The following is a 25,900-nucleotide window of genomic DNA, read 5'->3' on the forward strand; positions in this document are numbered from 1 at the left end:
TTAAACACATTTTTAGAAGAAATCTGTTTTTGCAATATCAAAATAAAGTACTGGCTGGAGAGATGGCTCAGTGGTTAAGAGCAATGCCTGCTCTTCCAAAGGACCTGGGTTCAACTCCCAGCATCCACATGGCAACTCACAACCTTCATACCAATGCACAAAGAATAAAATTAAATAAATTATTTAAAAAAATAAAGTACCCACTTTAGGAGTGAGGTCACAAAGGAGAACCGTAATTTTAAAAGTCCAAACCAAATTTTACCAGTGCAAACAATTCAATCTCTAAAATCAATACCAATTTAAGCTGAGATTTGTCTTCTTAGTCTAAAAGGAAATAAGATAAACCGAATCATTACGACTAAGAGGTTCTGTGATTTTTCTTCTCCTTTATTCCTCCCCACAATATGTGGTAATTTCAAAATGGCGGTGTCACATCACATGGCAGGCCACATGGTTGCTATTTAAAAACATTTGTTCTATAGATCTCACAAACATATATGCACACATACATGTTCTAAACAAGAGTTTGAATTTAACCTTTAAACATATCCAATAACTGTTAATCTATAACCAAGACATACAGAGCATATTAACCATTTGTGGTCAGTCAGAAATAAACATGTGATGGCCATACATACATTTAAACAGACAGACAAAACTTTTCTCACTCCATCCATCTGTCCCATCAGCCTGGGTGAGCTCTCACAACCCGCCCAGCTCTTGGCTGTTCTCTACTTCTCCTGCCCTGAGGCATACTCCCACCAGAGATGCCCCAGCTTTTAGCGTTGGGAGCGTGAGGCAGGCAAAGTCACCTCAGTACACAGCTGATTGGTCATCTGCCCACTGAGACCATCATAAACAAACAAACCTATAAAAGAATAACACAAGAAAACAATGTACCAGAACAATGTGCACAAAAAGAAAGGAAGAAAAAAAAACCAAAGGAACAGTGGCCTGTCCCTCAGTGGGTCCTCCTTCCTGTTCTAACACGGGTGGCCTGCCCCCAAATCGGGCTCCACCCAACTACACCAGAGCTTGGAACAGCGGCCTGTCGTTCTGCCAGACCAGGGACCAGAGAGTCCCATCCAAAGAAATGAGATCAGTCACCACAGACAAACAGCCAGACAAACACAAAGCCAAACAACAGATTCTGCCGGGTGAGCGGGTAAGAACCCCAAACCAGTATGTTGGCAGCACTTCCTGTCTCTGTGGGAGTGACCCACATTCTTCCTGGCTTATCAGACTTGGGACCCCTGTCCCTCACAGTGCTATTGGGGAGCCCTATCCCTGCCAGGATCTCTGACATCTCCCATATCACCGTGTACTATCAACATGACCACTCCCTGACCACCCACTGTGTACCACCTTGAGATCTCAAAAATACACAGAACAGAGACACAGAACTTGGCCAAGACAAAAGCGCTTACCCAGGGTTCCGATCCTCTGGCTTGGGGTTCTGGGAGGTCTTGGGGACCCTGGTGAGCCCCCAAGTATTTTGTGCCCTATTCGTGAGACCCCAAAAGACTGCCAGGAGTTGAATCCATTGCAAAATACATGAGGATCTTTTTATTAAAGCTATAGCTTGGGCTTACACACTGTCACCTACTCAGTGGTTGAGAGCAGAGAGGGTAGGCAGAGTGCTCAGGGTAGGCAGGTGATATAAAGACTCCAGTCCCTCCCAGGACACCCAAAGCAGGGGAAATCCTGCCTGGCAAGCGTCTCTTGTTTGAAACACAAAAGGGGATGTTGCATTTTGATCTGATTGGCTGTGGGGAGACCCCCAAACCATTAATGGTCTGGCTTCCCTTGTTTGGCTGTCCTAGGGGAGAGGGGTGATCTGGGCTGGTTTCCTAGCAACTGTCTCTCCAGTGGGCAGAAAAGAATGCAATAAGGCTGGTTCCTCCCCGAGGTGGCTGGACAGCTCTCCACCTGTCTGGCCTTTGTTCAGGCTTGTGCTTTAAACTTTAAACCAAGAACTCAAAAAGCTAATTTTTAATTCTTTGGTCTCTCATCCCCCAAATCTGTATCTTCTGATAAGAATTGGGAGGTTGGGACATGCGAAAGGGATGGTCCTCCATGACACAGGGCAACAACAGGATGATGGTGTCGCAGAAGCCAGAGATCTGGAACCAGAACAATTGGCTCACTGGAAAGAACATTTTCAAGTGAAGATGTGTGATACACTGCGACACACTACAGCTTCCATGATGAGAAGGTTTTTTTGTTTGTTTGTTTGGTTAGTTGGTTGTGTGTTTTTTTGGGGGGTGGGGGTGGGGGTGGGGGAGAGGCTACAAGGGTGAAGGGTAGATATGAGGGAATGGTGAGGTGAGTGGGACGGGGGTGCATGATGTGAAGCTCACAAATAATCAATAAAAAGTTGAAAGAAAGTAATTTCAAAGTCAGGTAGAAAGTGCCGGGAGGTTCTGGCAAGGGTGGTGTTGGAGGTGGTAAAATAGGTTCAAAATAAATGATATGCACTTCTCAAATTAAATGTAGGTAAGTGGAATCACTTTGTACAGGCTGTGTAGGCTTTTGTAGGTTTTGGCTAACACCGTGTAAGAAAGCGTTTTCAGTTTTGTGCAGCCCTCAGTAGTCTCTTCTGAGCGGAATTTCACATCAGAAAAGTTTCCTTCAGGTTTCCGCAAATATGCATTTCCTGGCAGAGGGAAACCGCACCCCTCTGCTCTCGTTGAGGTGCCACAGGACTGTCAAGTTCCGCGCAGCTCTGGCACAGCCTCGGGTACAGGCGCCCTCCTCTCCCCGTGCAGACCACTCTTGCCGGAACTCAGGTCGGGTGGACTCGGTCAGGCCCTGCCTCATTCACCCGATGACACAGTCTTGGGGAGAACTCAGCTGCCAAGAGCCGTGAGTGCATAGGCCAAGCGCGGCAACTACCAAGAACAGACCTTCGCCGTACGCGGCGAACTACACTTCCCAAGAGGCTTTGCACCAGGCAGGCTTGGAACTCCGGGTCCCTGGAGCCGGTCGGGAACTGCCCTGCCACAGCCCTCTGGGAAATGTAGTTCAGGGGCCAGCGTCGGTAGCCACTGAGAGCCCTTTCCCTCTGCCTCCAGGCTCCTGGAAGGAGACCCATTTGTGCATTTTCAGGGAGTAAGTGTGGCACCTTCGTGGGTGTGGAATTGAGATACTGGGAAGAGATACACATGGGTGGAATTGTCTGGCTTGCCACTGGACGGGAGAGGTGACCCCGACCAAGGTCCACTCTCAGGAGCCAGGAAAGGTCTTGGTGGCAGCCTGAACCTGATCTAGAGCTCTGATACTTCCACCTTATCCAGCTGGATCCAGGTCGTGCATAGGCACCACGTCCATACAGCCAGCGTCAGCACTGTCACCTGGGAAGGCCACCGGTGCCCCCAGACTTCCCCGGCTGTGATGGCTAGACTACTGTCTGGCCCCCCAAATTCCTGTTTTCTCATTTTACACCCTAGTGTAATATCTCCCATGATTAGGCAGGCCTCTGAAACAATGCCCGTGTGTGGATCATTAAGCTAAGGCATAACGTCACTCCCTCTGGGAGAGCCAACACCATAGCTTAGGACATTAGATCTCAAAGGCAAGAAACCGGCCTCTCGCTTATCTAACCCTTCACAGCTTTGTTACCACAAGTGGACCTGACTTTGGAGGCTCATGTTGTGGGAGGTCCCTGAGAGTGACACAGAGAGCTAAAATGAGGGAAGAGCTCTCGTTTTGGCCCATTTATTTAAGGGAAGGCAATCTGTTGTACAACAGTAGCTAACAGTGCAGACAGAATGAGTTTAAATAGCTAAATGAAGACAAATTCCAGTATTTAGAATAGGGCTGGAGAGATGTCTCAGAGGTTAGGAGCGCTTCTGCTACCTGCTCTTCCAGAGGTCCTGAGTTCAGTTCGTAGCAACCGTCTATAATGAGGTCTGGTGCCCTCTTCTGGCGTGCAGGTGACAATACAGAACATTGTCTTCATAATAACTAAAATCTAGCTAGGGTGTCTATGAAAACAAGTGGAGCTAAACAGACATCCACAGCGGGCAGAAACCAGGAGACGATGCAGATGGCTGTAAGGGAGGCCCAGGAACTGGGCTGTCTTTTGAGGTCTGCGGAGCAGGCTTTTAACTTGTTGCTGCTTCCCACCCTTTGCACCTGAGTCATTTTACATGCCCCCTTGTACATATGTAGAACATGTGTGCAAGTAAAATACAGTTGATGATAAATTAAAGCAACTTTATTTTGGCTGGGTATGATAGCACAAACCTTTAATCCCAGCACTCAGAAGGCAGAGAGGCAGGAGGATCTCTGTGAGTTCAGGACCAGCCTGGTGTGCACAGTGAGTTTCAGCGCAGCCAGAAGGACATAATGAGAACCTGTCTCCATTTTCAACAAAACACTTAATCTTAGAACTTTTGGTAGATATATAAGTTTACCGTTTTTATTTATTGTTGTTGTGTGTGTAGGGGTATGTGTATCTGTGTGTGTATAGGTATAGAGTGTGTATGTGTAGGGTGTGTGTGTGTGTGTGTGTGTAGGGTGTTTAGGGTATGTGTGGTGCTCTGTGGAGGTCACAGCATGATTTTTGGGGAGTTGGTGTTCTCCTGCCACCGTGTGGGATCTGGAGCTTGGACTCCTAAGCGCCTGTGTGTGCAGCGCTCAGTAGGGCCCACGTCTCGGGCATGGTCCACACTCTGGAATCTGTCTTCACTCAGTGACTTAGACTCGAGTGGCCTGTGCTGTGAGCTCCATGTTGTGGTCTCCGTGTTGTGAGCTCCGTGTTGTGAGCCCCGCTGTTGGATGGACTGCCCCCAGGTGAGCGGTCACAGTGCCGGGCATCAGTCACTGCCCACCAGGACTAGTGTGCTGCTCTTGGGAGCTCTCCACGACGAGACAGGGGTCTCTGCTGTCCTGGAGCTCTCTATGTACAGGCTGGCCTCGAACCCACTCAGGTCTCCGCCTCCGCCTCCTAACCCTACACACACACACACACACACACACACACACCTACACGCATCTATACACAAGCCCTACACACCTACACTCATACACACACCTACACACACATATACACATACCCCTAGATACATACCTATACACACACACGCCTATATACACACACACCTCTACACATACCCCTACATACACACACCCTACACACACACCTAGTCATACACATACTTACACACCTATACACATACCCTTAGATACACACTTATACAGTTACACACACATAGCTAGACACATGCCCCAACATACGCATTCATGCATATACCTACATACACCCCTACACGCATGTACCTGTACACACACCCACACACACATGCACACATCTACACACACACACACACACACACACACCTAAACACATAGAATAAACAGATAATATTAAAATGTTTGATTGTTATTCTTTTTCTCCTGTGTGTCGTGGCATTTTGCCTGTACGTGTGTCTGCGCACCCTGTGTGTGCCTAGTGAACAAAGAGGACAGAGCATGGCCTCAGAGCCTCCGGATGAACAGTTGTGAGCTGCCGTGTGGGGGCTAGGACTCGAACCCGGTTCTTCTGGAAGAGTGGCCCGGCTTTTAGCTACAGCGTCCTCTCTCTGGCTGTCTGCCTTAGGGAGTGCAAAGCACCTTCCGCGGAGCTGAGTGACACTTTTGTTGGTCAAGGTCATCGCTGTGAACGCCCTTTCGTGTGACAGCATGCTTCGAAGTAGCAGAGGTGTGCTTAGGGTCAGGTCCGAAACTGTTGGAAATCCTAATCCCCAAACAAAATGTATTTAAGTGGTTTTTTTTTTTAAATGAAGTCCAAGCTAGCAACTCAAACATGTTTATTTGTGTGTGTGTGTGTGTGTGTGTGTGTGTGTAACAGCTATATCAGGCTTCTCGACAGGGTCCCGAGTGGGAGGACCTGGGATGAAAGAGTCAAAAGCCGGAGTCGGGAGAGCTGCAAGGGCTGGCCGGAAACTGCACAGCTCTTCCCCTCCAACGGGAAGCGAAAACACACAGCACATAGTCAGCAGAATCACGGGGAGCTCAGGATGGCTCAAGTTCTCGCTTAGCAAGGTGCATTCTGGGATGGCGAGCAAGGCAGTTCACGTCTAGTGTCTGGAACATTTGACAACACGTATGTGGGGGCAATGGCAATTGCCAGTTTCCAGATTGCACCCAAGGCCCTGGCACCCCTGTGTATGTAGCCAGCCTTGCCTGGCACGACCAGATGAGGGGTAAATGCCCACATTCCATCGCAGGGGCCGCCCAGCGGTCTCCAGTCCCATCTAGCGAAAGAGTGAGCACAGGAGCGTTCGTTTGTCAGAAGGGAAAAGTTATTAGGAAAACACACACAACAAAAGAAATGACTGAAATGAGCAGCCGTGTTAGGCCTAAAGCTCCTGCTCACGGCACGGCACCACAAGCTGCCTGCTACGGGGAGGGCGGGCCTGCACACACCCACAGATCACCTGGAAGCTGCCTGCTCACGTAGGTCACAGCTTGGACAAGGCATTGGTCTCATGGTCACACGCAAGTTAAAAAGTGTGCTGGACGCCTCATGGGTATGCTCTGCGCAAGCAAGCTGAATCCTCTCATCATTATGGTTCCTATTATTATTACTACTTAGCCGTGACACGTCTTTAATCTCAGTACTCCAGAGGCAGGGGCAGGTGGATCTCTGAGTTCGAGGCCAGCCTGACCTACAGAGTGAGTTTCAGGACAGCCAGGGTGACACAGAAACCCTGTCTTGAAAAAAGTGTTTTTTTGTTTTTTTTTTTAACTTTCCATGTTTGGGTGTTTTGCATGCAGTCTGTGTGATGTGTGGGCCTGGAGCCTGAGGAGGCCAAAGGAAGGCATAGGACCCCTGGAACTGAAGCTACTGATGGTCGTGAGCTGTCCTGTAGGTGTCAGAAACCAAACCCAGGGCACCTGGACGAGCAGCCAGTGCTCTTCAGTGCTGAGGAATCTCTTCAGCCCCTGTAAGGTATCTCTTAATCAAAATAAATTAGTTGATTAAGATGCCTACCATTTATAACAACAAAAAGTAGGACCAACCCTTCACAGAGCCGGCACTGTGCGCAGCTAACCGGTAGAGGATGGTGAAGCAGGCGTGGGTGCTTGCTGGGAATCCTAGCACTAGGTGAAGGCAGGATATTCCGGAGCTCAAGGCCAGTATTTTCTAGATAGCAAGTTGGAGGTCAGCCTGGGCTACCAGAGATCCTGCCTTAACTAAAATAGAAACAAGAGAGAGGAGGATGGGAAGGGGGAGGAGAAGGATGGGGTTTCCACTGCTTCTGGGGCTGGAAACTGGTGAACAGACTGGCATTTCCTCCAGTGCATGCATGCGTGTGTGTGTGTGTGTGTGTGTGTGTGTGTGTGTGAGACTCGGCATGCATGTGGAGGTCAGAGAACAATTTGTGGAACTCAATTCTCATTCTCTGTCATGTGGGTTTTGAGGGATCCAGCTCAGTGGTCAGGCTGAGCAGCCAACATCTCTTATGTAAATGAACTACACACTATATTTTTATATCTTAACGCAACTGTCTGAGAAATTATTTCATGTGAGCCCCAGAAGACAGGTTAAAAAATAAATTAGCAGCATAAGTTAATTAATTAGCAGCAAACATAAACCAGAAGGTTTCAAATGTCCACTACTAGGGAGTATAAATAATTCAGTTGAAATATTATACAGCAGTGAAAATAAACGTACTGAGACTACACAAACAGATGCATGAACCTCATAAGTAAAGACTAAAGTGTAGCTCAGCTGCAGGGCATTTGCTTGGAGCAAGGAAGACGAAGATAGCACTTCACAAGAACAAAACACAGAAAGGAGTGTTGGGTTGCACAGCAAATCCCAGAAGATTACAGATGGCATAGTACCAGCTTAAAATCAGAGCCAGGCAAAGCACGGCCTACAGTGCTCAGAGATATAGGATTGCATGGTGCCTCTGGGCAATGGACGAAGAGCTGGGGTCACCCTGTGCCTTCTGTAATGGTGTTTTGGCTGAAGCAGACAGTAGGCAGTATTTTGTGTGCTATCGCAGTTTACAGTAAACGCATAATAAAAAAATAATTAGCCAACGTCAAGCTTTCTCGTTTAAGAGACAGAAGCTGGGGAGGAAGGCCCTGCACGGGGGAGTCATTGGCTAAAGAGGTGCAGATGTTCACCATGGTCTGGTTTGGGTCCTGGTAGAGGTCTGCTGGGCACTGGGGGTGGCGAGCACTCGATGGTGGCTGGGGCCAGAGCCTCCTTGCTTGACCCCTTCCTAGCTAGAGGACAGCACTGGCTGCCCAAGAGACATGCCTCTTCTCCCTCTCCGAGATGTACAGGCGGTTAAAGCCTCTGCCTCTTAGCTGAAGAAGGCAAGAGCAGGGTGTCCTGGGCTCCAGCTGGGCAGGACATGAAAAAATGGAGACAGGACCAGCAGCTGGCCTGCCGTGAGCAGAGGCCCAAGCACTTACTTGATGCCTGCGGAATGCCAAGCCCTGGGCTGACACAGCATTGATAAGATTAATTTATTTATTGTGCATTTATTTATTGTGTGTGCGTATGTTCCTGTGTGTGAGAGTGGGTTTGGAGTGTAACCTGGGGTAAGGTTTCTTGTCTCCTGCACTGAGGTTTCGAGGGCCAGGCTGGCCGGCCTGTGAGCTTCTGGGGTTCTCTTGTCTCTGCCCGACATCTTTGGAAGGATGCATTGTGCTGGGGTTACAGGTGCATTCCACCTTGTCTGGCTATTGTGGATTTGAACCTGGGTCCTCACAGTTATGCAGCAAGCACTTTATAAGCCAGGCTCTCTCCCCAGCTGACCTAGGACCTAGCAAACAAGGTTATTACCAGGTAATGAGCTCATTAGGAGGTCAGACAAGGTCATTACTGAGTGATGAATTTACCCCCTGCTTCAGCACAGCTCCAGAAAACCCGTCTGTGCCCAGGGGTATTCAGGGCAAGGTCAGCCCCCATGGAAGGAAGCCCTGGACCATGCAATACCCCCCCCCCACATTCTCCTCCTCTTAGTTTGAAAACAGATTCCCCCAACACCAGAGATCTCATACCTGGCTTCTGTGTAAGCGCAAGCATGTTCCATCCCTCTCACCCCCTTGGCCCTCACACTTCCTGGCAGCATAGCCTGAGGGTTTGTGATGTGCCTACTATATGATGGGTGACAGTGTAGGTGGACATCAGTCAAAAGGCACACAAGACAGGGGGGATCACACGGGCAGAGAGAGAGGGCAGTTTGGGGAAGGAAGGACAAGGGGCACCGTAACAGTGATGTGGAAACCCAGGCTCAGAACAGGCTCCTGCCGGACCATCGGTAGGGGAGTATCCCACTGCAGTGTGGGCCTCGGGCAGGCTGACCTGCTTTATGACTTCTCCTCCCTGGCTCTTCTCCAGGAACAATGAAAAAGATCCCTCCCAAGGTCTGGAAGATGACCGGGACAGCTTAGCAGGCAGGGGAAGGGGGACGTGGAAAGACCACAGACAGCTGGACAGATCCTTCCCAGGTGGCCAGCCACATTCCGTCAGGCAACAACAGCCCTGTGTGTGAGCCTCTTTTGTATCTATGTTACATGTAAGATGCTTCAGCTGTTGGGCCGTGGTGGTGACACAAGCCTTTGATCCCAGCACTCAGCACTGGGGAGGCAGAGGTGGGTGGATGTCTGTGAGTTCAAGGCCAGCTTGGTCTACAGAGCAAGTTCCAGGACAGCCATGGCTACACCGAGAAACCCTGTCTCGAAACACCAAAACCAAAACCATAAAAGCCAAACAAAGGTTCAGCCACATATTGTAATTCTGCAGATGCTCTTTGAGGACCACCTGGGTTGAGCCGGGCGCTGCGGTGGTGCAGGTTCTGCTGAGATGGGATTCAGCTCTAAACACAGAATAACAACGTGGGGCTTTGTACTGGAGCAGCAGGGAGGGACCGTGATGAGACTTTACAAAGGGAACCGGGTAAGGGGAGTTCTTGTTGAAGATGGGTGAGGCTGTCAGATCATCCGGGACATGGTGGAGGCTCAAGTGGGTGGATATTGGCCCTTGCTAAACTGACTTAGCAGAATTCCTTTTTGGTTTGTGTTTTTAGAGACAGGCTCTCACTCTTCAGTCCAGGCTGTCCCTGGAACTATGCAGCACAGACTGGTCTTGAACCCACAGCAATCCTGCAGTTTCTGCTTCCTAAATGCTAGGATTGCAGACATGAGCCTGTAAGGTAGTGCTAGGCTGAGGAGAGTTCGTGCTAAAGCAGGAACCCAGATGGAAGCTCACACAGGGACCCAGGGAGCTCCAGGAGCCTGAGGAAAGTGTGGCTGGGCAGAGGATTTTTACTGCTGTCTGTGGGAAGAATGAAGCAGATTGGGGTATAGGCCTTTTCCACATGGGAGGGGACAGTCAGTAGGAGCTGAGGCACACATGCTGCCAGGTCCATTTCCATCTTTGTCCCAGACAGGTCACAGGGGTTAAGGCCCAAGGCCTAGACTAGTCAGAGCCACTTCGGGCCAGACTTCCCAGGGTCTGGGAAGCTGCTGACGCCAAAGCCTTGAAAACAAAGTCATTACCAGGTAATGAGCTCATTAGGACAAGGTCATTACTGAGGGATGAATTTGCCCCCTGCAGAGCCACCTACCTCAGCACAGTACCAAAAAAACCCTCTCTATGGCCAGTGCCCAGGGGTGTTCAGGACAAGTTGGAAGGAAGCAGGGACACTCAGGCCCCAGTTCTCTCCCACTCAGTTTGGAAACAGATTCCTCAAGTTCAAAATCCGGATGTTTGTGCTTCTCCGTGAGCACAGACACGGTTTTTCCCCTCTCATCACTGTCTGGCAGCTTAGGATCTCCCAGAGCTCTGACGGTTGGGGAAATTAAGGCAACGGAAGTGTAACGGCTCTGGCGGGAGCTGAGACATTCGAAAGAGAGGTGTTCGTACAGACTGTTTGAACAATTAAACAAGGAATTTAGACTTTGCCCAGAAATTTTATGCTGGAGGAAGGGAAAGCCTGGCGCCAGCCAGAGGGGAGTTTGTGTCCCAGAGAGAGATATTGCAAAGTGCCCAGAACTCGTTAGATGGCCTTGCGAGACAGACTAGAGCAAAAGCAGCCACCGGTTAGTAACGGGCAGGACCACAGTGACCACCTGACTCCAGCTTGTACCCGAGACTGTGGCAGGGCTACCGGAGGCCCAGGAAGAGCTGGGGCTCACAGACAGGCCATACACACAGCAGCTCCACCCTGCTCCTTCTCCTTCCAGCTCTCTTCACTCCCTCTGGTATCCTCTTCCCCCCACCTCCAGGATGCAGTGCCAGGGCCCCGGGGCTGCAAAGATGGCTTCCATCTCTTGCCGCAGAGGCAGCATCGAGGGCTCTGTGCTTGGCTGCACTTCACTGAGAACTAACACAGCTTGAACTTGGCAGGAGCTCCATGTCACTGGTTTTGGGGGTGCTCTGATATGCCCGGTAAGGGCTGTGAGGCCAGCTCTCCGTCCCCCAGTTGTTTGCACAACTCCCTCACCTCTAAAGCCACCAGAGACCCTCCAACATGGCTGAGTGCCCTCCTGGCTCCCAAGTGCCCTCTGGCTCTGGGAAATAACTCCTATCTTGGTGACTGCCAGGGTTTAATAGCAAGAGTGCAGTGGTGGCAGTAGTGACGACATTTAAGTCACTGATAGAGATTGCCCCACCACGAGCTCTGCTTGGCCCCCGTGTTCCACCCCCACTCTCCATGAGTTAATGAGTTGGTCACTGACTGCCCTTTCAGGAGGTCCCACCTGGATGCACAGGGCTGGCGCAGGGGCCAGATAGGAACAACATAGCAGCCAGGCTCCCTGTTCTGCAGTGCTGGCCCAGCCCTAGCCTGCTCTTTGTTCTGTGCTCCAGCTTAGGCTCTGCTTTTCACCCCATCCCCTCCCCCATGGCAAGTCCTCCCTGAATAACCATCTGGGTGATGGTTGTCTGTTTCCCGGAAGCGTCTGCCTCCAGACCTCAGCATCTGCTCCAGCCTTCCACACCCATCCGACCTGGGTCAGCCTCCCCACCTTGAGGTCTGGGGCACGATCCCAGGGGCTTGTTCATGTGAGACAGGTGCAGCAGCCCCAGGGGGCCCACCTACTTCCTGACCTCTGCTTGAGCTCAGAGGCTGGGGATGGTGTGTGAGTGTGTATGTGTGTGTGTGTGGCTTGCATTTCAGCTCGGCAGCCCTACTCCGGCACGATAGAGTCCTCTGGGCCTTTTCCCATCGGATTCTCCCAGCCTTCTTAGACAACCCATGACTCCAGAACCCTTATCTTCAGTCTTCACAAGAGACAACCTGAGACTCTCTGTAGAGGCTCAGTCTGTAGCTCAGCATAGTCATAAACATTTTTTCTTTTTGGTTTTTTGGGACAAAGGGTTTCTCTGTGTAGCCTTGGCTGTCCTGGATTCGCTTTGTAGATAAGGCTGGCCTCAAACTCACAGAGATCTGCCTGCCTCTGCCTTGCTGTTGCCGGGATTAAAGGCATACGCCACTACGCCCAGCTTCATAAACATCTTAAGTCAAATATAAAACTGCTGAATTATTTACCTCTCTGCATGGGCTCCTCTCATTTCTAATCCTGTCTGCAAGCCTAGAGTCTCTGTCACCTTCCCGGCCTCCTGGGCTTCCTAGGTGTAGACGGGTCAGAGAGTTAGAACCCCTCAGGAGCAGGCCTGGGGCAGGAATTCAAGGCTTTTTACTCAGCAGTGTTTTAACTACGGAGCACGGCTAATGAGCTCTAGAGTTCATCTGGAAACACAGGAGGTCCCAGGGGAACAATAAAGTCAGCAAGAACAGGGGACATGCAAGACACTGAGTGTCACATTCTCATCTCTGAGCTTTCTGGAGGGGAACAGGTGGCCCTCACCAGGCGGCCCACAGATGGTAGACACCCTGCCTCATACACGCAGGCGCAGGCAGGCAGAGAGGCAGAGCTAGCTCCACACACATCAGGTAGCCCGACCTGGCACTGCTGGGCCCACCAGAGCCCTCCCTCCTTAGACTGTCTTCAGAGGTCCCCGGGCACCGAGCACCCAGTGTTAACAACACCCCGAGGGTACCATGAGCACAGCATGCCAGGTGGGATACTGCCCTCTAGAGGGACACACAACCCACCGAACTGCTCGCAAGCACAGCTCAGTTTGTACAGGGGTGGGAATGAATCAGGCCGGTAAGAGGCTCCGCAGAAAGTGAGAGGGTAATAAACACAGCCTCGAAATGCCAGCAAGGACAGTCACAGGCCCCTAATGGGACTCGGCTGGGCGTGTAGGAGGGGTGAGCCGGGCTCCTGTGCTCAAGCCTGCCCATCCATGTATGTATTCATTCCTTCATTGAACAGTCAGCATATTGAGCAGGACTGAGGGCCTAGTCAACCTAGAGGAGCCAGCCATGGCTCCAGACTTGCTGTGAAGGGCAGAGAGTCACTTAAAATCACTGCAAGCATCGGGGCCTGGAGCCCACACCTTTAATCCCAGCACTCCGGGAGGCAGAGGCAGGCAGGCAGGCAGATCGCAGTGAGTCTGAGGCCAAGCGAGTCCAGGCCAGCCAAGCCTACACAGAGAACCCTATCTCAAAGAACAAAACAAAAATCAACAAATCACTGTAAACCAGATACAACAGCCTGTGCCTATAGTCCCAGCTACTGGTAAGGCTGTGGCAGGAGAGAGCATCTGAGTCCAGGAGTTCGAGACTAGCCCAGGCAACACAGCAAGGCCTTGTCTCAAAACTGAGCAAAAAAACTGGCTCAGTGGCTAACGGCACTTGTTGAGAAAGACCTGGGTTTAGTTTCCAGGCTTCATCACCTCCTCTGGCACCAAACACGCATGCCGCACACACACAGGCCAAATACTCATAACACACATAAAACAGGAAAAATAAACAGTAAATAAATCTTAAAAAGTCACCCCCAAACTAAAGTCAAAACTAGCTGGGCATGTAACTGAGTTAGCCAGCTGCCCCTCAGCACCAGGGAGTCCCTGGGCTTAATCCCTTGTGCTGACTGGACATGGTGAGGGGCGGAGAGACGCTCAGAGGCTGAGAGCACTGTCTGCCCTCCCCAGAGTGTGATTCCCAGCAAGCACACGGTGGCTCCCAACCATCTATACTGGGATCTGGTGCCCTCTTCTGGCATGCAGGTGTACATGCAGATAGAGCACGCGTGTAAAATAAAAAAAAAATAAATAAAATCTTCAAAACAAAACAAAACAAAAAACTAGGCCTGATGACACACACCTGTATCCTAGCACTCACGAGGTGGAGGCAGGAGGATCAGGAACTCAGTCCGTCGAGGCTACTGTCCGCAGAGGGGAGGGGCACGGGAGTCTGTGTATGTAAAGGCCCAGGGGGTGACTCGGTTGTTTGGTTAGAAGAGGTTAAAGGGGATGAGATGTGCGGGCTGGGGCTTGGCAGTCTCTGAGATGTGCCCATGCTAGGGACAGGAAGCCCCTTGGAAGGCTGGGGAGAAGAACAGGAGCCTGGGTTGAAGGTTGAAGATGCCAGGGACAAGGATGGAGTCTTGTGGACAAGGGTGGACTGTGGGAGATTCAAGGGCGGCTGGAGTGGTGTGGGTTGGGGTGTAGCTCAAGTAGAGTGCTTGGCCGGCTTGAAACACGCACGCACGCACAGCTGAAGGATGGGGCTGATCCTTGTCCGGCCCAGCTTCCCCTGCTGTGGCCAGGACAAGGAGAGGAGGTGAGGTGGGTTTTGATTCCAGCCTTAGGATGTCTGAGCTTTAGCAGCAATACTATTGCAGCTGCCTAGAGGCCAACCTAAGTCCCATATGGGGGGTCCCCAGCCAACAACAGGGTCCCTAGGGCTAAGTTTCAAATAACCCAGCCTGCAGGTACAACCCTCCCCCAAGCCACGTCTCCCTGGAGCCCCAGCCACTCGGGAACTGGTCCTGCTGGGGTTCCCCCCATGCCTGGTCGTTCCCGCAGACCTCCCAGGGGGCGCGTTCTCGTGGGTCCCGTGGGTCCCGTGGGTCCAGCGGTCGCTAGGCTGCAGGCTGGGGCCCTGGTCCTCTCGGCCGGGCTGGCAGAGAGTGGTGCAGGTGGCAGCGCATGGCGGCAGTGCCCGGGCGCTCGTGGACTCAGGCGCGCAATGCCTACGGCGCTAGAGAGGCGCTGAGGCGGGGCGTGGGCCGCCGGCCGGACCCGGGCTCGCAGCCCAACGGGCCGGTCCCCGAAGACGTCCGCGCCCCCGGCCGCCTGGCTCGGCTGCGTGGCCAGCTGCGGGCCGAGGCGGCGGCGCGGGCCGAGGCGCCTCGAATGCTGCGGCTGGTGGAGCGCGCGGGCGCGCAGGCCGGGCCGGCGGGGGCCGGCGACAGGAGGGACGCGCGCAGCGGCGGCTCGGTGTGCTCGGTGTGCGGGGAGCCGCGCGGCGGCGCCACCTACCCCGCCGACGTCCTGGAGGTGAGCGAGCAGCGGCTGCAGGAGGGGCTGGCGGCCGTGCGCGCCGAGCTGGGCGCGGGGCTCGAGGCGCTGCGCGCGGAGCTGCGGGCCGAGCTGGACGCCCTGCGCGCCCTGCTGCCGCCGCCGCCGCCACCGCCGCCGCCACCGCCGCCGCCGCCCGTCCGCCGCGAGCCCCGCGGGCCCGCCCTGCTGCGGGCGCTCGGCACGGTGAACGCCTTGGTTTCGTCCTCGAGGGCCGCGGAGAACGGCTCCGACGCCCCCGCAGACGGCCTGGCGAACCGAGCCCCGGCCCGCAAGAACCACAAGAAGACTCCAGCGCCTCCAGCGGCTGCGCAAGGCAGCGGAGATTGAGGAGCTCCGGCGACCCTGGCTGATGGGCAGTCCTCCTCAGATGCCGCCAGCTGACTCTGCCTAACTTAGTTTGAGCGGCTTCGCTTTATGGGTGATGGTCTGGGATGTAGAGCCGCTTTTGGCCTTGGGGCTGGGGACGAGTCTGCGACTGGAGTGCGACTGCCTAAGAGGTGCAGCTGTCTGAAGCTAGGGATCTGCAGCCTGGAGGCAAATGGCTGCCTTTTTCTTCAAAGGCCTAGGGAGCAGTCAGGATCCCCGCGCGCTAGAATAACTGGGTAATGCACTGGGTAAGACATCAGGCACGTAGGCAGCTGAGACAGTGTCACTTCAATATACACCTCTACGTGGCGTGAACTGGGCATCAATTTGCTGGTCACCATCTAGTCACTCTACCCTCCCACTGTGGTGTCATGTTGTCAAGTAGCCCTTGGACTGAGACTCGGACAGTAACAAGAAGGACACTTCCCTCGGTCGCCCAACACCAGCTTCTCTTTAGAAACTATTCCACCGGGTAGTAAGTCTCCATTGTCAACGGGCCTGGCTTCATTGCACTTGCTGTCTCTCACCAAAACCAGCCAACTCAGCGCTTCCTGCTGAGCCTGCTTCTCCGTAAGGACCGACCTCAGAATCTCAGCCAGGGTCATTTCAGTTGGGCACAGTAACCCCCTTTGTTGGTCACCCAGGTTGTTTGTAAAATAAAATGTAATTTCTAGTATAGGCGGCAATTCTAAGATATACCGACTTTCCCACTTCCCTTTAAAAGGTGTTGCTGGTGGGTATCTGAGCGGGTCTCGGTTTTTGGAAGAGGTTTCTATGGCAGGGGTGGGCAAGAGGGTAGTCACCCAGGAGCCTCCGGGTTGTGTGGACAGACATTGAGGCTGCAGTGAGGTTAGGGAGGGCTCTCCGTCATCTCCTTGACCGCTAGGCACATAACCCTTCCCAGCCACATTAGGCCAAGATCACTGTGCAGGATTTATTGTGGAAACAGGAGCCGCTGCTGGATTCTAGGGGCCCTGCCAAAGCCTCAGACCAACCCCCAAGCCCAGAAATGCCAGGTGCAAACAGGGATGGGTAGGATGACCGGGCTCCTGAGCTCCAGATGACCGGATGGATGCTCCAGGAGAAGCCAATACCCTGCGTCCTCCCAGAGGCTGCTGGGGGCGGAAATTATCCATGAGAGGTCTGAGGTGCAGACCTGGAGGCCCAGCCTGGGGCATGGTCTGGAACTGGGCTACCTGAGTGGGTAAAGATGGGTCAAGATGCGATGGGGCAGTCAGAGAAGGCAGGGGTGGCAGGAGGCTGTGGGAAGGAGCCTGGGCGTAGGGAGGGGCAGTGGCGCCCACCTGCGCACGTCCAATAGGGATGGTGTTTTCAAAGACGGTCCAGAGCACCGCGGGCTCACAGCCGGGCGTGGTCAGAGACCCAGAGTATCGGTAGTAGCGCAAGAGCCCCAGAGTGCTTGGCAGCAGAGAAGCCAGCGGGAAGGTGGACGTCAGATTCACAGAGGTCCCTGGACGGTGGAAGAGAAGCTGGAACTTGTCTCTCCAGCTCTTGCTCCTCACCCACATAACCACCAGCCCAGATGGGACACCCCCCCCCCCAGCTCCTTACCAGGTGAAGATAAATTTTTCAAGCCAGACACAATGGCAGAGAAATTGGCATTGTCCCCGTCCTCCTCCTGGGGGGAGTTGCAGAGAGAGAGGCTTTGACATTGTGTGTGTGTGTCCAAAGGTGAAACAGGCATAGTTGGGACACCAGTTGAAGAGCCCAGTCGGAGGGGCTAGGAGACCTGGGGCTGGGGTGGGGAAGATCACCTCCCAGAAGGCCCACCAACACACCGTCGTTTGGCCTCACCTCCTCGGGGTCGCAAGTTCCCTAAGCCTTCTACACCTAACGCTCCCTGGTCCCTCCACACAGCTCCAGGACCCTCCTTCTGGGGTCACACCGCCCCTTCCTCACCAGCAGCAGCATGGCCAGGACAGCGAGCCCATCCGGCTGGGTCCGTGCATCCCCCAGGCTCTGGTACTTGGTGTTCATGTGCACCAGGTGCATCTAGAGAATACAGAGCACAGGTGCCGTCTGGCTGCGCACTGCTCCCTGTGCCCATCCTCCTTCTGGTCCGCCCTGAACCCACCTCCATAGAACCATGCTTTCCGTCCAGGCTGTGCTCTGAGCCTGTGTGACCCGGGCTGCCCCAGTGGAAATGCAGCTGCAGGAGCCGGTACTCTGCTGACGGCAGCCCAGCCCCTCGGATCGCCGGGCACTTCTGCTGACAGGAATCGACTCGCAGTCGCACTGAAGGTGGAACAGCCTGTGAGCATTCCTCCCCAGCAGACTCCCTCATGGTGGGAAGCAAGCTGGCCCTGGCCCTGGCGGTTAGGAGAACCTTGACTGCCCAGCATCTTGACTTGCATGTGTGAAGTGACTGTCCTCAGGGGCCCCTGGCTAGTTTCATTTATAGCGAGGCTCCTGCCATGTCCCCACAGTGTGTGTAGAGCCTCCTCAGCTTTGTTCACAAGGATTTGGACTCGTGTGTGCGTATCCCTTTCTTACAGCTGCTTAGCCGTTGGTAGGGGGAGGGGTGGGACAGCGAGCTCCTTGGAGAAGTTGGTGTCTCGGTTTCTGTGTCATCATCCCCGTGTACGGGTGAGGTTCCTTTGTGCTGTGTGGAGTCCTGCCTCTGTACAACAGTCTTGACCCTATGATGCTGACCTGTATAGCCATCATTCTCCAGGGTCCAAGGGTCTAGAGGTGCGGAATCATAGCCTTGAAAGATGAAGGGTTCAAGAGTGTAGTCCCGCTGGACCAATCGGAGGTCAATGTTGATAGGGGACTGAGCTGGGCCCCCACAGGCAGGTGCTAGCTCCTTCCAGTGGGCAGGGCCTGAGGAAACAGGGACTGGAGTCTGCAGCAGGGGGCGAGGAGGCAGTCTGAGAGTACACGGAAGAGGGTGGATCCCACGTGCCCACCCTCCTGCCCTCCACCCACCTAACTGAGCTACCAACTCTGCAAGCATACGGACCCTTAGAGAGACAGCGCAGAAGGATCTGGGACATGGCTGCATACTCATGCTGGGGACCACCCCAACACACACTTGGGCTAGCCATACCCATAGGCTCCCAGACCCTCACTGTGGATTACAGTGGATGCGTGACCACAGCATGCCTGCTGCCCAGGCCTTTGGAGCACAGGAAGCTGACCATACAGACCCACAAAGCCTGTTAAAACTGTCCTCACCACACTTTGGGTCTTGGGAGTCGTAGCACCAGGTACCTGCAGGCAGGAGGCAGGGACAGCTGAGCACCACTATGGAGCCCTTTAAAGTTCCATCCTGGCCTTGGTCCCAGAATGAAGCCACCTTTAGCCAGGGAGGCTGCTCCCTTGGCCGTGCATCTGTCCATTGCCCCCGCCCCCAACCTTGAAAGGATGGTGTTGGGTAGTAGCTCTAGGATCACGCAGGCAGAGGCTTGGTGCTCACCCTTGGAGTCCACCTGCGCAACCAGTTGTATGACGAGGAAGCGGAGCAGGAAGCCCAGGGCACGCATGATGCAGCAGTGGCTTGACTCTGGAGAACTGCAAAGTGGAGGAGGAGTGTGCAGCCGGGCTTAGAAGGCTGCTCTGTAGTCATAGGCCAGTGAACTAGAGGTGTGGATAAGTCCTGTGGACATGCTGACGCAGGGCCAGGCAAGGGCCAGAGTGGGTGGGGCTCAGGTAGGGCCACTAGGAACAGAGGTAGGCTGGAGCCTACATTCCAAGGCTTCTGCAGTCGTCGTAATGGTTGGAATTAATCCTGAAGGGTGTCTGGTTATTCTTCTCACTTACAGCAGGGGACATGGGGGACCAGGACCAGGAGTGACATGCCAAAGCCATCATCAAATGGTAAAGACATTTTGGATCCTAGTGCCCGAGACTTAAGAGGCTAGGGGAGGAGGCTGCTTGGATGAAACTGACCCTTGTTCCAAGTCAAGGTCCGCATCTGCCTTCCCACTGATGCGCCTGTCCCAGGACTGCTCTGCTGAAGGGTCTTGGTGCAGCTTGTTGCATGGTGGGGACACCGCAGTGGCTGATGCCCCATAGGGAAGTGTGTGTGACTCCCTGGCTTCCTGTGTCAAGTGATCACCAGACAGTTCTACATGTGGGCACTACGTTGCCGTGAGCAGGTTACGCTTAACAACGGCTACCAGGGAGTGGGCTGGGGGCCTGTCCCTCCGGGTGTCCCGGTTCTCAGCATCTCTCTCCCATGGCCCGAGAGAGGTGAGATACAGCTCAGTGGAACAGCAGTCCCTTAGCACGTGCCCCTGAACTCACCCTTAGAACTACAAAAGCGAACGGCCATTGTGGGAGAGAGAAGGAAAGGGCAGTGTTGGTGGTGACCCAGACAGCCCTGCTTCAGAGATGCTCAGGATATAAACGAAGGACTTGGCAGTTCCTTCCTGACCCTGGCTCCTTGCCTTTTTGACAGCCTGTTCCGTCACTGCCCCTTCTAAGCTGGCGGGAAGAGCTGGGTTAGGACGGTGAGCTTGGTCACAGAACCCACAATGCTAGTTCCCCATTTCTGACCACTGAGGATTCCTGGTGGATGCGTGCAGTGCCTTGCTCGTGCATGTGGGGCACAAACACATGCAAAACTACAAACATTAAAATACTGTGCCAGCGGTGGTGGTGCACACCTTTAATTTCAGTACTTGAGAGGCAGGTTTGTGAGTTCAAGGCCAGCCTAGTCTGCAAAGAGGAACGCCACAGTTATGCAGACCCTGTCTCAAACAAAACAAATACATATTTATTTATATTTATGATAGAAACAAATATATATAATTTATTTATTTGTTTTGTTTATGACAGGGCTTCTCTGTGTAGCCTTGGCTGTCCTGGGACTCACTCTGTAGACCAGGCTGTCCTCAAACTCGCAGAGATGTGCCTCCCTTTGCCTCCTGAATCCTGAAATTAGTCATGTGCTACCATGCCTGGCCCCCAAAATTGTACTTTTTTAAAAAAGCAAAATGAGCTTAAGGACCCCTTCCAGAAATTTCTATAGAGAACCCTGGTGTCCCATAGAAACAATAGCAAAACTATAGTATCTGGGAGGCTACCATGCTTTCCCAGCTTCTCACCCCAGCTCCCTCACCCTGTGGGCTGAGTGCCAGTGTGTGGGTATAAATCCCCCCTCTTTCCAGGAGGGGGCACAGGACCTCTGGAACAGCAAGGTCATCTGATCTTCTGTACATGAGATCTTTCATAGACCCTGCAGGGGGAGGCCTGGTCCAGCCGGCCCTGGCTGTGGGTAGCCAGGCCCTCCTCCACAGTTGCTCTGCTGGAAGGGGCTGCCTACACCCACCGGAATATTAAGCCCCATGCCCTTCCCTCTCAGCCTGTGTCACACTGGTCACCAGCACTCAGATCCACCAGCCCTGGCAGATAGATGCAAGGCAGCTCTGCCAGCCACTCTGGCAACACCTCCAACGGAGCACAGTATGGCCGCTGGACATGAACCTTGTGCAGGGATTCCACATGCAGCTGTCTGGTCCTCAACCTAAGGGGTGTCAGAAGCCTGCTGGGTGCCCACAAGGGCTGAAAACTTCGGAGAGCCCTGGCTATGGGGCTGGGCCTCACCAAGGATGGACCATGTCTTTTCCATAACACAAGTTTATTTGGCATTGGATGAAATGGTTCTCACAGCATCTTAAGAAAGGATTAATGCCAACCCGACCAAAAATACACCCAAACTAAAACCTTTAGTGAAAGGAGTATGTAAAAACAGGCATTGAGACAATGTACAGTATCAAATTCCACTTCAAGGCAGGTCAGAGGGCTCAGAAGTGTGGCAAGGCAGTCCTGGGAAAGGGGCCTCCTAGGAGCTTGGCCTGTCTCTCTGGGGCCTTGTGCGACGGGCAAGGAAACACAAACCTCAACAAATCCTGGACTTGGGATTATTTGCCAGTAGGAGCTGGCAGTCCCCAGTGCTCAGAACTGGAATAACAATAGTCTGAATAGCCCCAAACACAGGCCTTCCATGCACTCTGCAGGCATGCTGGACAGACCTCGCAGTCCTGACAGGTCCACTCTGAAGCACCAGTCCACACGAGGTCACCCTCCTCAACTCTGCCTCCTAGACTCAGGTCCAACCCCAACAGCCATTTGGTCCCCAGATAAGTTTCAGTCAGTACATATGGCCTTCTGAGGCACTGCTGTGTGGTCCTTAGGACTCTTTTGGGTGGCCTGGCACCAATGCGATTCCCTACTGTTGCTCTGAAGCATGGCTGCCCAGCACCCAGCTCTCAGTACTTGCTGGAGGCATGATGAGCTCCCTGCTGTTCTCAGCAATGTGTGTAGGGGGCAAGAGCCCTCTGCAGAAGGATGTCTGTACAGCTGGTCTGTGGGCTCAGACTTGGGACACTGTCTACTGACCTCCAGGCAGCCCTGGGGATCTGGTTTGAAGATGTTGCCTGTGGGAAGGGGAAATGGGTTTCCAAGTAGTGTAAGGATGTGCCTAGAACTGTGCAGGTTTGCAACAAGCACAGCAGAACTGGAGCTCTCAGTCGCTTCTCCCGCTCATGCTCTCATTTGGAAAGGAGTCACAGCGCCGCTGACCTCGCAGACAGATGTCTATGAAGCTCAGACACAGTGGTTTAAGAGCAGACCAAGGGCAAATGGCTGTGGTGGACCCCCTCCTCCCCAACCCTGAGCTCCAGTGAACCACCATCACCTGCAAACATTTGGCCACATGAAGACACACATAAGATACAGAAAAACCCAGACATCCAACATAGAAAAGACACGATTGTGCTAAAAATTGCACAGAACCTTGCTTAATCTCCAAACCTTAGAAATGCCACAGGCCTGTGTCAGGAGACAAGACCACTGCATGTAGCTGGAGCTGGCAACAGGGTTGTTTGGCTAGAAAAGCCCCGTGCTGTGGAGGGGTGGGAGGCATGAACGCGCCTGGCAGACACTGGGCTCCAGCAGTGGTCCTGGGCGAAGGGCACTCGGATGACACAACACAGGGTGTCCACTTGTGCCCTTCTCTTCCCCAACAACCTTTTATGGCACAGGCGAGGCGAAGGCGGCTGGCAGGTCACCAGCAAGCAGAGCACAGGGATCCAGAGTGTGGCAGAGAAAAGCCAGCACCAACCCTCCACCGGGGCCTCGTCTACTCCTGGGGAGCCATGCAGAGCTATGCCATGGAGAGTGCTAGGAATGAGTAGGGGCCTCCTGGCACCGTGCTGGCCTCAAAGCAAAGCTAGAAACGGGGTGGCAAGTTAAATTTCCTCCCAGGTATCGGCACCTTGATATTTGCAGTTGAGCCCGGACAGGATGCCCCAGAGAGCCAGTGCAGCAGCTGCGAATGCCTTCCCTGGGAGCAGTCCTCAGACGCTCTGCTGCCTCTAAGCAGCCACCAGCACTAGCCCTACTGTCTACACTGGGGAAGACGGGCTTCTGTGGGCGAGACAGCGCAGTAAGCAAGCCCATCCAAAGATGTATTTGGTGTGAGTGTAGCCCACTGCCTCTGTTCTCTTGGAAATGTGTGGTTTCAACTCCTGTGTCATTCTACCATTTAAAAAAGAGACTAACAGCCCTCAGGTAAGGATGGCACAGGGCACTGACTCCTCTCAGTGCCTGGCTTCAGTTTCTATGTACACACCCGCTGCTGGTAGGATGTGGCAGTGGAGTAGGTCCAGGCTACGACAGGACCCTTTAAAGTCTCCCACTGGGATAGGTGTCTTCAGAACAGGAAACACATACTCCTGGCCCACTGGGGCCGTGAGCTGAGCCACCTAAACCACAGTATTGAGGGAGCCACGGGGAAGGCGACCACCCCCTGGCGGTGCTTCTGTAGCTGGGGTGCTCCCACTCTGGCCAGGATCAGGAGGTACAAGCAGGGCACTGCTACTGTCTGTAGAGTCTTCCAGATCTGCCAAGGAGCTCTCTGCAGGGGGCAGCGGCTGATCCAAGTGCCTGGGCAATGCACCTTCAATGCCACCATCCCTTGCGGTTGGCAGGCTGGCCTCCACGGGCTCAAAGGCATCGTCATCTGCAGGAGACCAGAAGGGTGTCAGAAGTGAGTGAGGGCCTGGGCAGAATGAAGACTCCCTCCCTAAACACTCCCCGGTCCCTGAGTGCTAACATTCTGGCAGAACAAAGTTCACTGTGCTACCACTGTGTGTGGTAGGTAAGAGGCAGTGACTGACTCATGAGGACTAAGGGACACTCGAGGAAAGCCACCTCTGACTCAGCAGCAGCACATAGGACAGAGCTACCGGACAGGCACCCAGGGCTGCAGAACTAGAGCAACTAGAGCAAAGGGGGTTGGGTGGGAACAGGCAGACTTGAGAGCTATTGGTGTCAGCCCAAGGTGTTCTCCAATCTACCCTGCTGCAAACTTTGGGCTGTTTCTAAACGCCCAAAGGCCCAGAGGCCTTGGCTATGAGCTGTCTCCATCCCCACTTCCTGACCAGTCTCCAGAGACCCAGAACCCTGCCCCGAAGCCCAGAGGCTGTGGAGTGGGGATCTACAGCTATCTAGCACAGTCGTCAGAAAGCTCACCTTCTGTGTCAACCCTTCTGCAGTGTGAAGATCCAAGGAGGGCCTCTAGCATACTAGGCAAACATGCTGCCAGCTGAGCTTTGCCCCAGCTCTGACTCTCGGGCAACAATTTTTGATCATCTGCTCTGAAGGCAGGAATCAAAATCTCATAGCCCTAGACTGCAGCAGTATTAAAGGTTCCATTCCTGCAGAGTGCAGGCCTATAAGGACCACGCATGTTCCACACAGAGAACAGGACGGGAGAGGACAGGACTCCTCCCTAAATAAGCCAGGCAAGGGGCACACTGGACACTCTTCCTTGGCCATGCAGCCCAGGAAGAACGGCTTTCAGGGTCAGGGGAATCAAGCTTGTTGTCACAACATGAGGGGCTGTTACAATGGTGTCTAACGGTTCAGAGCAAGCTCCGGAGCTGAGCCGGGACCAGTTCTATCCTTACGATCCCTACTGTCCATCACACATATGGGCTGAAGGTCCTGAGAGCTACGCCACTAACAGGTGCTCACAGAAGGAAGAGAAGAGTGCTGCCAACGGCTCCCCAGAACTCTCACCACCCCGAAGAGGTCAGGATCAAAGACCTTTGCAGGGGCAGTCTTGGAAAGGGCCCTAAAGACTGGGAAGGTATCCAGAAAGAAAGGAAAGGTCCCAGGCCCCAGGAAACCCTGTGGTCCCAAGCCAGCATTCCTGATAGAATTCCATATTCCCTCTCCCTGGGATGGACAGGCACCTGCAGGGTCGTAGAACACACTGTCTGGGTTGATGGAAGCCTCATAGGGCGGTGGTGGATCATCTGGCTGGTCCATGTCTGGGTACTTGTAAGCTGTGTAAGGAGGTGGAGGGTCGTGGAAGTGGAAAGTCCCACCTTCCCCGTCGTCAGAAAGATGTAGTGGAGTGAGGCCGGTGCCAAACCCATCTGGGCCATAGTCAAAGCCAGGGATCCTCCGACCAAGGTTGAAATGGTGCACTGAGCCAAACAGAAAAACGGGAGGGAAGCTGTGTAAGTTGGCGGCAGGCTGCTGGCTCTTGAGTGTCCGTGCCAAGGCTGAGCCGACCACCCCAGTCTCACACTCCTATCACCAGCTACCCGCTACCTGGACACATCCAACGTGTCACATGAGACCCTGATTTGGACAGAACTTCTCACCCCTGGGTCTCTCCAACCAAGGTGCCCTCACCCCACTTATACAACCTTTTCCAGTCCTGTCACTTGACTGCAGGAGCAGCCCTTGGCATTGCTGTAGTCTGTGGATATCCATCTACTAGAGAAGCTCAAGTGAGCATAAGGGTGATTACAAGGACTACCTACTCGTGGCTCAAGTTTCAGGGCCCTAGTTAATGGTGCAAGCTTCAACCTGCCTAGGAAACCCTGGAAACCCCTTCACAGAACAGGTCCGATCCCCTGTAACTGTTGCCAACTTGCTCCCAGTCCTCCAATTGCTAAGGAGGGGCCTTCCAGCCAGAAGTAGAGGAGGAATTCTGTCAAAGACGTTCTCTCGGGTGCCTGCTGTGGCCGGTATCTGGGCCTTCTCCTACGGCAGGTGGCCCCCACTCAGCTCATCAGGAGAAAGTGTTTGGATGTTCGGGATACTGTTCTTGATATAGAGCTGAGAAGGCAGAAGGCCTAT

General features: G+C 53.5%; 3 protein-coding genes across 7 annotated transcripts in view; 1 reads left to right on the plus strand and 2 right to left on the minus strand.

The window, feature by feature from the left end:
• Positions 1 to 14,652: 14,652 nt before the first annotated feature.
• On the plus strand, positions 14,653 to 16,469 carry LOC132648489 (protein FAM246C). Its single transcript, XM_060370022.1, has one exon. It carries the CDS (start codon positions 15,035 to 15,037, stop codon positions 15,734 to 15,736), a length of 702 nt encoding a protein of 233 aa, XP_060226005.1. The 5' UTR covers positions 14,653 to 15,034; the 3' UTR covers positions 15,737 to 16,469.
• Positions 16,470 to 16,690: 221 nt separating this feature from the next.
• LOC110558439 (carbonic anhydrase 15-like) lies at positions 16,691 to 19,382 on the minus strand. Of its 3 annotated transcripts, none has more exons than XM_021653333.2 (8): positions 19,215 to 19,382; positions 18,974 to 19,009; positions 18,449 to 18,502; positions 17,871 to 18,031; positions 17,696 to 17,788; positions 17,348 to 17,414; positions 17,080 to 17,246; positions 16,691 to 16,971 (listed from the first exon to the last, which is right to left on the minus strand). In XM_021653333.2, the coding sequence occupies exons 1-8, from the start codon at positions 19,279 to 19,281 to the stop codon at positions 16,741 to 16,743; spliced, it is 876 nt and encodes a 291-aa protein (XP_021509008.1). In that variant the 5' UTR covers positions 19,282 to 19,382; the 3' UTR covers positions 16,691 to 16,740. The 3 variants fall into 3 exon arrangements, with proteins under 3 accessions (XP_021509008.1, XP_021509006.1, XP_021509007.1); XM_021653331.2 differs by having other exon boundaries at positions 18,449 to 18,619; positions 19,215 to 19,380; XM_021653332.2 differs by lacking the exon at positions 18,974 to 19,009 and having other exon boundaries at positions 18,449 to 18,619.
• A 1,981-nt stretch (positions 19,383 to 21,363) lies between these two features.
• Positions 21,364 to 25,900, minus strand: part of Dgcr2 (DiGeorge syndrome critical region gene 2) — a 62,187-nt gene continuing 57,650 nt past the window's right edge. For all 3 annotated transcript variants that reach the window (XM_060370021.1, XM_060370020.1, XM_021653325.2), the window contains 2 exons: positions 25,003 to 25,239; positions 21,364 to 23,765 (listed from right to left, as the gene is read on the minus strand). In XM_060370021.1, coding sequence (XP_060226004.1) covers positions 23,509 to 23,765; positions 25,003 to 25,239 — 494 coding nt within the window. In that variant the 3' untranslated portion in view covers positions 21,364 to 23,508. The remainder of the gene's footprint in view (positions 23,766 to 25,002; positions 25,240 to 25,900) is intronic.

Source organism: Meriones unguiculatus, chromosome 17, assembly GCF_030254825.1.
Source record: "Meriones unguiculatus strain TT.TT164.6M chromosome 17, Bangor_MerUng_6.1, whole genome shotgun sequence".
In the NCBI taxonomy this organism is placed as follows: Eukaryota; Metazoa; Chordata; class Mammalia; order Rodentia; family Muridae; genus Meriones; species Meriones unguiculatus.

Excerpts from the sequence above, each read along its gene's own strand:
- LOC132648489 (XM_060370022.1), top strand. The coding sequence starts at position 15,035 with ATGGCGGCAGTGCCCGGGCGCTCGTGGACTCAGGCGCGCAATGCCTAC.
- LOC110558439 (XM_021653331.2), bottom strand. The coding sequence starts at position 19,281 with ATGCGTGCCCTGGGCTTCCTGCTCCGCTTCCTCGTCATACAACTGGTT. Across the intron at positions 18,620-18,973 it reads CTCCCAAGACCCAAAGTGTG|GCCCTGCCCACTGGAAGGAG; the intron begins GTGAGGACAGTT and ends CTGTTTCCTCAG. Across the intron at positions 17,415-17,695 it reads TCCTGGCCATGCTGCTGCTG|GAGGAGGACGGGGACAATGC; the intron begins GTGAGGAAGGGG and ends AACTCCCCCCAG.